Below are 12,222 nucleotides of genomic sequence, written 5' to 3' on the forward strand. Positions count from 1 at the left end.
AATATTCAATGCATTTTTTTCCTACCCTTTTCTTACCCTTTCCAAGTTTTCTATATAATCATGATTAGAAAAATATATAACTATATTTAAAATACACTATATTTGTTCTTTATCATTAAATATAGTTTTCATTGACTTATTTGCAAAATTAATATTCCTTTGTGTTTAAGCATCTAGAGAACAATTGTTCTTTCTATGTACCATTTTAACTAGCTTTAGGCCTCTATCATATTGGATAGTAACTCCCAGAGTTTCATGGTTAATAAAAAATTGCTTTTTTAAAAAATAATTTCTAAAAATGATTCATTTTCTGATCCAGCAATAAAAGTTATATAACTAAAAAAATTAAGTCTATTTTAAGAGCTATTTTTGTTCACTAGTGGTAAAGGGGGAAAGTTGTCCTTAGGAACTCTACCCTTCTGATGGCAAGGGTATCTTTTTTAATTTTTCCCTCATTTTATCTCTTTGTAACAGCAACCTTCTTTTCAAAACTTAAGGTCAACAAAATAAAATAATCTAGGTTTCCATTACTTTTGAGTAGAACACTAAGGTATACAGCAAGAAAGTACAACGGTTATAAAATAAACAATATTGCAGACTTCTTGAATAAGAATGCAACGGAAGTACAATACAGTACTAGCAACTTTAATACTAACAGAAGGTTTGGGTTTTACAAATCTACAACAAGAAAAACAGAAACAACCACTCCTAAAGTTACTGATACCTTGTCCTTGTCTAATGTTGCTCTTAAAAATGAAGTTAAAATATACGTATGAATTAATGATGAGTTAGTATCTGCAGTGCTTCTAAACTTAATAGGGGCATGCCACTGGTATAAACATTACAAATTTGAAGATTGTTATATCCTAGGGTAATCATGATTTCTTATGTTTGTCCTAAAGATACTTTCATTAAATCATGATCTGAATCTTAAATTAAGACCTGTCTATCTTTAGGAACCTTAACTTTTCTGCCCCAATATGCTCATAGGTACATATTATTTTCTCAGTGATAGAGCTAAACAATCCCAACACTGGATTTTTATTTCTGCCATCCTTGCTTGCCTGACCTAACTTTTTAGAATGCATAAATTTGCTGAATCCTATTAGGATGCACTTTATTACACAATAATATGGCAAATATATAATTTGACACCTCATTGGTGATCACTGCTACAAGGGGAGATGTACATAAAAGTCTAAAAGAAGACCACAGATGATAGATATTCATGCATTTAGTATTTGTGCTATTTGGTTCCTGCTGGGCCAAATACAACCTATAATTTTATTCTAGCCATCTATTTGTCTTAACATTTGGCTCAATTCCCAGCTTTAGATTTGCTAAGACAATTATGTTTCCTTATGTGTCAAGTTTTAGACAATTATTAAGTGCTTTTCTTAAGAGAACCTGGTTCTTAAGTATTTTCTAACATTAGAAATTGTGTATGCTAGGAAATGGGGTGTTATCTTGACAGCGATATTAAAATGCTAGAATCGTCTTAGTGAGTACGTAAAATTATATCAATAATGATGACTATAGGGGCGCCTGGGTGGCTCAGTCCGTTAAACATCTGCCTTCAGCTCAGGTCGTGGTCCCAGGGTCCTGGGGATTGAGCCCCGCATTGGGCTCCCTGCTCAGTGGGGAGTTTGCTTCTCCCTTTCTCTGCCATCCTCCCTGCTTGTGCTCGCATGCTCTCTGTCAAATAAATAAAATCTTAAAAAAAAAAAAAAAAGATACTAGATTTTTGTCTCTTGGTTAGTCAGTCCCGTGTACTTAAAAATGATACATTTGCTAGAGATAGTTTAATCTTAAATTAAGGTAGATAACAGTAGCCCACTAGCCTCATATGATCCTTCCAGTAAGATTACTGTTCACCCACTTATTTGAGAAATATTTATGGAATATCTACTGTATCTGAGTTACCACAGAACAAAAATAAATAAAAGGCAGCTCAGCTCCTATTCTCAAGGAGTTTAAAATCCCATGAAATTCTACAATTATAATACAAGGTGGCACGTAATATATAACCAAGAGGTGGTACAAATAACTTGACATAGGTCCTCAAGGATGGGTAGATTTTCAAAAGGCAGAAATGAGCAAATGAGTAACATTCTCCAGATAACAGCATTAACAAAACCATGGAAAAAAACATCAAATGAACATGTGATATAGGCATACCTTGTTTTACTGAGCTTTGCTTTACACTAAGCTTTGCAAATGTCACATTTTTAAAAATTCAAAGTTTGTGGCAAGCTTGTGTTGAGCAAGTCAATTGGTGCCATTTTTCCAACAGCATGTGCTCATTTGGTGTTTGTGTCACATTTTGTTTATCCTCACAATATTTCAAATATTTCCTTCTCCTCCCTCCCTCCATCTCTCTCTCTTTCTTTCTGTGGGCTCCATATCCAATTTGGGGCTTGAACTCATGACCCTGAGATTGAGAACCATGTTCTACCAACTGAGCCAGCCAGGCGTCCCTCAAACATTTTCATTATTGTTATATTCATTAAGGTGATCTGTGATGTTATTGATATTATTTTGGGGACCATGAACTGCACCCGTATTAGATGGTGGACCTAACTAATAAACGTTGTGCGTGTTCTGACTGCTCCACCAAATGGCTATTCCCCCATCTAGCTCCATCTTCTCAGGTCTATTTCCTGAGACACAACAATATTGAAATAAAGCCAATTATAACCCTACAACGGCCTCGAAGTGTTCAAGTGAAAGGAAGAGTTGTACATCTCTCACTTTAAATAAAAAGTTGGAATGATTAAGCTCAGGAAGGAAATTATGTTGAAAGCCAAGGTAGGCTAAAAGCTAGGCTTCTTGCACCACCATTCACAAGCAAACCTGTGATAGCAAGGGAAAAATTCTTGAATGAAATTAAAAGTTTTCCTGCAGTGAACACACAAATGATAAGTCAAACAGCTTTACTGCTGAGATAAAGTTTAAATGTCTGAATAAAGGTTTAAAGCACTCACATTTTAAGCCAAAGTTTAATCCAGAGCACAGCCCCTAAGAAAGCTAAAACAATTCTAAGAAAGTTAAAACAAATGAGGAAGCTACAGAAGGAAAGTCTGAAGCTAGGAGAGCTTAGCTCCTGAGGTTCTAAGGAAAGAAGCCATCTCTATATGAAAGTAAAAGTGAAGCAGTAAAGACTGATGCAGAAGCTGCAGCAAGTTATTCAGAGGGATGAGCTAAGATCATTAATGAAGGTGGATAAACAAAACAATAGCTTTTTTTTTTTTTTTTTTTTTTTTAACAATAGCTTTTCAATGTGGATGAAACAACCCTCTATTGGAAGAAGATGTCCTCTAGGACTTTCACAGCTAGAGAGTAGTCAATGCCCAGCTTCAAGGCTTCAAAGGATGGGCTGACTTGCTTTTAGGGGCTATGTAGCTGGTGACTAAGTTGAAGCCGATGCTCACTGACCATTCTGGAAATCATAGGGTCCTTAAGAATTACGTTAAACCTTCTGTGCTCTATAAATGGAAAAACAAAGCCTGGTGACAGCATATGTTTACAACATGGTTAACTGAATATGTTAAGTCCACTGTTTGGACCTACTGACCTACTGCTCATAAAAATAATTCCTTTCAAAATATTACTGCTCACTGACAATATATCTGGTCACCCAAGAGCTCTGATGGAGATGTGCAATGATTTTAATGTTGTTTTCATGTGTGCTAACCCAGTATCGATTCTGCATCCTATGGATCAAGGAACAATTTTGACTTCCAAGTCTTATTATTTGAGACACTTTCCATATGGCTACAGTTGACATAGATAGTGATTTCTTTGATGGATCTGGGCAAAGTAAATTGACAACCTTCTGGAAAGGACTCACCATTCTGGATGCCATGAAGAGCACTCATGGTTACAAAAAATAAAAGAACATTCATGATTCATGGGAAGAGGTCATCAACATCAAACAAGAGTTTGGAAGAAGTTGATTTTAACTCTCATAGATGACTTTCAAGGGTTCAGGACATCAGTGAAGGAAGTAACTGAGAGGTGGCAGAAACAGGAGGGGCAGAAACAAGACGTGGGAGAATTAGAAGTGGAGCCTGAAGATAAGACTAAATCGCTGCAATCTCATGATAAAATTTTAATGGACCAGGAGCTGCTTCTTATGAAGAAAAAAAAGTGGTTTCTTGAGACGGAATCTACTCCTTATGAAGATGCTGTGAAGATGGTTGAAACAACAAAAAAGGATACAGAATTTTACATAAACTTAGTTGATGAAGCAAGCAGTAGTAGAGTTTGAGAGAACGGACTCCAATTTTGAAAGATGTTCTACTGTGGGTAAAATTATATCAAATAGCACCACACGCTACAGAGAAATTGTTAGTGAAAAAATGAGCCAATCAATGTGGTAAACTTTACTGTTGTCCTTTTTTAAGAAACTGCTATACCCCCAATCCCCAACTTTGGCAAGCCTCTCCCTGATTATGAGCCATTAACATCAAGGCAAGACCCTCCACCAGCAAAATGATTACAACTGACTGAAAGCTCAGATGATAGTTAGCATTTTCTAAAAATAAAGTATTTTAAAACTAAAATATGTACATTTTTCAGACATAATGCTATTGCACAGTTAACAGACTATATTATAGTATAAATTTAACTTTTATATTGCACCAGGTAATCAAACAATTAATTTGATTCTCTGTATTGCAATATTTCCTTTATTGCAGTGGTCTAGAACCAAACCCATTAATATTCCTGAGGTATGCCTGTAATCATGTTTGGCTACAAAACTGTGATATGCAATTAGGCATATTAAGAGAAGGGTACAAAGACAAATTAAGGCAGAATTGTGTAAGACCTTCTATGTCATTAAATCTAGACTTTACTGAGTGCACAAGCTAACTAAAGGCTCTTTATGAATACAGAAATGTGAAGATAAAAGAAGTAAAATAGGAAGGTTATTTTAGTGGCTCTTGACCTAAAGATAGAGAACAACAACTTGGATGATTACTTGATTCACTTACAAACATTCATGGAGTCTCTACCATATGACAGACCCTGCTGTCAGCCTTGAGGAAATAAAGACTCCTATATGATTTGGCCCTGTTGCTTCTCTGACTTCATTATTTACTATTTTGCTTTGAGGACACAGTAGTGCCAGAGTGACCACCTTGCCATTCCTAGGCATGTCCTCATCTTAGGCCATGTGCACTGGTTGTTTCTGTTTTCAGAATCTTCTTTCTCTCCAGGGGTAACTCCTACTTGTCCTTCAAGACTTGGTTCAAATATCACTTTTCCAATCAGGCCTCTTCTGACTACCCTATTTTAATGATTTTTTAAAAATTTTTTATTGATTTATGATAGGCACACAGTGAGAGTGAGAGTGAGAGTGAGAGTGAGAGAGAGAGAGAGAGAGAGAGAGAGAGAGAGAGGCAGAGACATAGGCAGAGGGAAAAGCAGGCTCCATGCACCGGGAGCCCGACGTGGGATTCGATCCCGGGTCTCCAGGATCGCGCCCTGGGCCAAAGGCAGGCGTTAAACCGCTGCGCCACCCAGGGATCCCTGACTACCCTATTTTAAAATATAACCAGGTCTATTTTCTTTCCTTTTCCACCCCCATCGTTTACCACCTAACATACTACATAATTTATCCATGTACTATATGCTTATTGTTTTCTTCTCCCCATAAGAATATTAACTACAGAAAAACAGTTGTCTTTGCCTCTTATTCACAGATATATCACAATTATCTAGAAAACTACCTAACATTTATGACCACTCAGTACTATTTGTTGAATATTGCTGAGTACAGGAACTGGAAGAGTTTATAACCTTCTCAGGAGAGAAAAATTATTAAACAGTGTGAGAAATTCATTAAAAGAGGGATATATGGGGCACCTGGGTGGTTCAGTTGGTTAAGCATCTGCCTTTGGCTCAGGTCATGATCCCAGGGTCATGGGATGGAGGAGCCTCACATAGGGTTCCCTGCTCAGCAAGCAGTCTGCTTCTCCCTCTCCCTCTACACCCTGCTCATGCTCTCTCTCAAATAAATAAATAAAATCTTTATATATATGTATACATATATACACACACACGTTTATATATATATATATATACATTCATATATATAAAACAAAATGAAAAAAAAGATATACTTGTGTGTGTATGTATATATCTGTATATATACATATATAGTGTGCTATGAGAACCTAAACGGAGAGACATCTGGAAACACTTAAGGAAAGCTACTTCTAGAAGGTCATGATTGAATGAAATGAGAAGGGTAGGGATTTGCCATAAAAATAAAAGTACCATTAGACGTGAGAACAGCAGGATACTCTTCAGTTGCACTGAAATACGTTGTCAGTAGCACCAAAAACAGAGCTTAGTACATGGTGCCTTCAGTACACGTTTGCTGAACTGAACTACACTAGAGAAAAGACCAGATTATCGTCTTTATGAAGTGGAGAAAGGTCTGAGAAGGAGCAACCAAGAAAAATAGAAAGAATTAAAACAGCATAATGTCAAGGAAATTTGGGGTAAATCATATCAATGGTGTCAAATGTTTAGAGGTCAAAAAGAGTAAGGCTGGAAGAAAGGCCTTTGAGTTTGGTCCGTATCAGAGAGCAGATCTAGTAGGATACCATGGAATGCAGACTGTCAGAATATCAAACAAAAGTAGAGATAGGATCTGAAAAGTTTACAAATACTTTCAAACATTATCTCACATGTTATCCATCCCATCTTATGGTCAGGATACAGAGACTTAAGGAAGTTGATTTGTCCAAGGCCAGGCAGCCAGCAAGGGCTTGAAATAAGATACGGATCCAGCTTTACTGACTCTAATTCTCATACTACTTCCATTCTCCTCACCAACATGGTCTTTTGCTATCATTCACAGTAGTGGGCTGCAGAGAGATGGGCAATGAATCTACCACAATATCCCATCAATATTCTGACATAACCAGGGAAGAAGCAGGAGAGCCTGAACAAAATTTAAGTGTAACTTCAGTGCTAAAGAGAGAAACTGAATTATTTCCAAAAAGGATTTGAGGCAATGAATGCATACTACACAGAAGCTCAATGAGACCTTACAGTTTAATTCAGTTTGCATGTGCAAATAAGTTAGCTGTATTTCATTCTTTAAGTCAGGGCCCCACGTGGTGCATAGGAAAGGATTACAGATATGTGATGATATTGATTCCCTTGGCTCTTAGGGATGTAGGTCTATAGGTCTAAATTTTCTTCTATGTACCACAAAATATGGTATATAATTATTATGGGTGTCTGTGAAACATTTTATGAATACAGATGCAACACTGTCTAGGGTTACTTCCAAGCAAATGACTAAGTTAAAAATATGTTAGTGTAGGTACCTTTGAATCTTAAGATATTATTTACATTACTCACATATTTATGGAAATAAAGCTCTAAAATTAATTTTCTATAATAATTCAATACTCAAAAGCCAAGGCCAAATGATCCTGTCAATTAATTTTTCCTCCTTTCTAGGGTGACAGAACATGAAAGATACCGAACTCTGGGAAATGAACAAGGGGTGGTGGAAAAGGAGGTGGGTGGGGATTGGGGTGACTAGGCATTGAGGGGGGCTCTTGATGGGATGAGTTCGCAAATCGAACTCCAAAAAAAAAAAAAAATATATATATATATATACACAAAAAATTTTTTTCTCTCCTTTCTAAATATACAAAATGTACTAAAATACGTGAAATAGATTTAACCAAAGATATACTGTACTAGGTAAGCTTCAGTTCTGCAATGGTACTTTTTATTTGAATTAAAGTTAAATAGTGGGATCCCTGGGTGGCGCAGCGGTTTGGCGCCTGCCTTTGGCCCAGGGCGCGATCCTGGAGACCCGGGATCGAGTCCCACGTCGGGCTCCCGGTGCATGGAGCCTGCTTCTCCCTCTGCCTGTGTCTCTGCCTCTCTCTCTCTCTGTGACTATCATAAATAAATTTAAAAAAAAAAAAATTTAAAAAAAAATAAAGTTAAATAGTAATATTATGATCCCTATTCTATAGATACAAGAAGAAAAATAACGCAAAAACATACCTGTGGGGCGTATCCAGGAGGCACATAAATAGGAGGCACAGAACCATTTGGGGACATCATTGGAACCTGAGCAGGACCTGAATGGATCACAGAAATATGTGTTAATCCAGCATTACTTAGGAAGCTAAAGTTGAAAATAATTTGAATTCCACTTTGAATCCTCATCTAAAGTAAACAGTCAAATTAACAGTAACTGTATTACTAAGAAAATAAATTAAAATGGTTCATCTGCTATAAAACATAAAAATTTATCTTGTAAAGTGCACTGATTATTCTTTACCTACAGTTGTGTTTTGCTAACCTGTCTGGTGGTCATAACAGTCACTTGGGGAGCTTTTTTAAAAATGCAGATTTCTAGGCTCTCCTAGAGATTCTTTATTATGCTTACAGTGGGGTTTCAAGTCAGTATATTTATTTTACAAATATATCTGGTGAATCTTATGATTATGCAAATCCAGGAACACTGACCTAGAGGAGAATCAAACTAAAGTTTGCATATAAAATCAATGACGATACAAAAAAGCAAAATTTTGAAGACCAATAGGAAAAAAGAAAGGTCACGAGGGAAGAGCAGTAAGAGAAAGAATTAGAAATTTGGAATTTGCTTTGTTAGTGTTCAAAGCCTCTTGTGTAATGTGTAAGTCATGTCTGTGGGGCCTTGAGAACAAAGTTAGAAAAAACAGTATATGTGTATATTTAGCCAAGGAATAACTGTTTCTTACACTAAAAAGTTCTAAAGAAGAAAAAAGGGAAAATTTAGCTTGTCTTATTCTATATTTTCTTTCATTTTTACTGTTATCCTTTCCAGATAACTTTTATAAATATTATCTCATTTATTCTCTTAACGTTTGTAGGATAAAATAGGCATTTTGGGAAGACGTGTTTTTTTCTAGTAAGTAATATCTTGCTTCATTTAACTTTTTAAAAAGAGTATCTCACCTTCAGATCCTTTTTTCCTTGTAACTTCAGACTGCATTGTACCCTCACTCATTAGTTTTTATTAACTTGAAACTGAACCATCTCAAAGAGCCTCACTCATTTCTTAATAAATGTACCCAAGAATCTAAAGAAGAATGTAATGGGGGAAGAGTTCTTTTTATATGTGGAATATCACCCTGAAGAGTACATATAATGGATATCAGTTATAAAAGAAAAGGATGAAAAGCTTAATAATAGAGCAGAAAAGAAATAAATTTCACTGGTAACATTATACAATACTTCAGGAAAACAAAATGAAAAGCACGGGGGTTACAGCAAATCCAGATTAAAGCCACTCTCCTCTTTCCCAGGAAGGAGTGACAACCAAGCAACAAAGTGGTTGGCGGTGGGGGCAGGGGAAAAGAGGTGAGACATAGCGAAAGAAAGAGAAAAGAGGACGTAGGAAAAGGTGGGTGCAGGAGGGTAAATGCTAAACCATGATAAGGGAAGGAGGGAGGGAAGAGAGAAGGAAAGGTGAAAAGAGTGAAGAGGCCTGGAACGGAGGGAGAGAAGGAGAGGAGAAGAGAGAAAAGGGAGGGAGGGAGGAAGGAAACAAGAGATAGGGAGAAGAGAGAGAATAGGGTAAAGACTCAAGAGGATTCGAGGAAGTAAGGAGCTCACTTGTGTGCCTGTGTGGGGGCAGACTACCAAATTATGCTATATACAACTATAAAAATAACTTAAAAAAAGATTTATTTGACAGAGAATGAACAAGCAAGGTGCAGAGAAGGGCAGATGGAGAGGGAGAAGCAGACTCCCCACAGGGAGCAGACAGACGGATGAAGGACCCCAAGATCACAACCTGAGCTGAAGGCAGACAACCAACTGAGCCACCAGGTACTCCTAAAAAAAAACTTTTCAAAAAACTTCCCATTTAAAACAAGCCCACCAAACACATGTTGTTCAGAATATTTTCTTTAAATAGCTAATTATATATAACTAAGATTAATGTACTATATGCTAGGCCTTTTGTGTTCTTTTTTCTCCTCATAATCATTCTACTAGTAGGTGAGTATTATTATTATTACTCCCATTTTCCAGATGTGGAAATTAAGGCAGAGAGGTTAAGTTTGCCCTAGTGGTAGAAAACGAATTCAAAATCAGGCAGTTTATGGGATCCCTGGGTGGCGCAGTGGTTTAGCGCCTGCCTTTGGCCCAGGGCACGATCCTGGAGACCCGGGATCGAATCCCACGTCGGGCTCTCGGTGCATGGAGCCTGCTTCTCCCTCTGCCTATGTCTCTGCCTCTCTCTCTCTCTCTCTCTCTCTCTCTGCCTCTCTCTCTCTCTCTCTCGCTGTGTGACTATCATAAATAAATAAAAATTAAAAACAACAACAAAAAAAACAAAATCAGGCAGTTTAATTTAAGGATATTATCTTTACAACATAATTAGTAAACATTAAAATACTCTGCATTACTGGCAACTGATGTAACTTGAGGCTCCAATGCTTTTAAGGAAAATTAAAGCCTTCATTAACTAAAAAGAGAGGAAGGAAGAACAAAGTTTTCCTACATTTAAGGCAACATTAACCTATTAATTTACAAAATAAAACTTGTGAGGTGTTTTATTCCCCTAGGTAAGAAAGGCTTCATCCAAAACTTACCTTTTAATTTCTCTATGCCAGACTCAAGAGAAAATGAGAACAGTGTAAAGAAAATCCTGGTTTATATCTATTAGCTAATTTATATAAACCTACAGTAAACTCGAATGAATCTGGAGAACTGGCTTAGATACTATTCATAGCATGTGAAATTTAGCTGGGAACCAGAAAAGAAAATTCATTGAAGATCCTATTTGTAATCTTAGTAAAGGAAATTAATATTTTTTGACTTTCTACTAAATGTGCCAGGGACTGTGGTTCCTTTCACATGTCGTCAAGTTTAATTCTTACATTGAGTCATCAGAATAGATTTTTGTTGTTTTTCAGCCACCAGAGGGGAAAAAAAAATTATTGCTGATTACATTTAAAATTGCAAAACTACTTTGGATTGCTTCTTCTTCTTCTTTTTTTTTTTTGGATTGCTTCTTTTACTAAAGATATAAATACTACATAATTAAAATTCAAACCATATAGTTTGAAAGCTGCTTTATAGTTTATATTTTAGTAGAGCAAAATTTTACTACTGAAAATAGAACAAAACAAACTCAACCTAAAATAAACCAGCAGTAAATACATTACTAGTTGCAGTCCCGGAATATTATTTACTCATTTTCCTGTGAAGTAATCATTTCACCCAAGCAAGTAAATTTTCTTATCTTGAGGCAGAAATGGTACATGGTTATTTTTTTAAAAGACAATTCATGGATACCATATTTAATATCTAAAATACTGTTGTGAAATAACATTCAACAATGAACACATAAAAGCCCCATTAAAAAAACATAATAAATACAATTTAGAATACAGTATTTACAGCACAGCTTCCGTTGCTATTTCTGTCTACAGCAGCAACCTCTAAAACCTTGCTTAATGATGCAAATGTTCGTTTACCTCCTCAGTTTCACCAATACTTTTATTGTTGGAATAAAATATTGAAAGTACTAAAAGATCAACTACAAACCTTGATTAAATGCAGTTAGCAGGTATTTTGTCCCAGTAATGACGTCAAATGTTACAAACTGTTCCATTAAATGCACATATGCCACAAGAATAGCCATATCTGAACAACTGTAGATATACCCCGTAGCTCCTTAATAATCTACATGATGTAAGCAAAATCCACCCCAAAACATAAAGCTATTAAAATCATTTTTAGGTGCATGTTTCCTATTCTAAACCCTAACAGAAGAGGAGCCAATTCTAGTCAACAATTGTCTTTAGAAATTTGAGAAGCCCCTCACCTCCATTTCTTAAGAAGTGCCATCAATGATTTAATAAAGATGGTATTTCATTTACTGTAAGTTAAATTCTTCTTTTTCTTTATTAGCATACATTCACATTTAAGAAGGTTTTTTTTTTTTTGAAAAAACTAAAAATTTGACTTTAAATTCTTAAAATGCAACGGGCTGCTGACGTGCTACACATTCTCCTTATAAGCAAGCTTTCACAATGGCTTCCAAATAACCTGATGCCAATATTCAGATTTTAGTGGTAAAAAGAAAAACCTAGCAAAATAAAGGCACTGGAAAGGAATATTCCATGGAATATAAAATCAGTCCATCTCCAAATAGAGTCTAATCTTTTTATAACTACATGG

General features: G+C 36.0%; 1 protein-coding gene across 3 annotated transcripts in view; it reads right to left on the reverse strand.

The window, feature by feature from the left end:
- The window catches only part of FNDC3A (fibronectin type III domain containing 3A), a 172,576-nt gene that overhangs the window by 69,020 nt on the left and 91,334 nt on the right, over positions 1-12,222 (reverse strand). For all 3 annotated transcript variants that reach the window (XM_055335945.1, XM_055335946.1, XM_055335947.1), the window contains one exon: positions 8,047-8,123. In XM_055335945.1, coding sequence (XP_055191920.1) covers positions 8,047-8,123 — 77 coding nt within the window. The remainder of the gene's footprint in view (positions 1-8,046; positions 8,124-12,222) is intronic.

This window comes from Nyctereutes procyonoides, unplaced genomic scaffold (assembly GCF_905146905.1).
Source record: "Nyctereutes procyonoides isolate TBG_1078 unplaced genomic scaffold, NYPRO_anot_genome, whole genome shotgun sequence".
NCBI classification, from domain to species: Eukaryota; Metazoa; Chordata; class Mammalia; order Carnivora; family Canidae; genus Nyctereutes; species Nyctereutes procyonoides.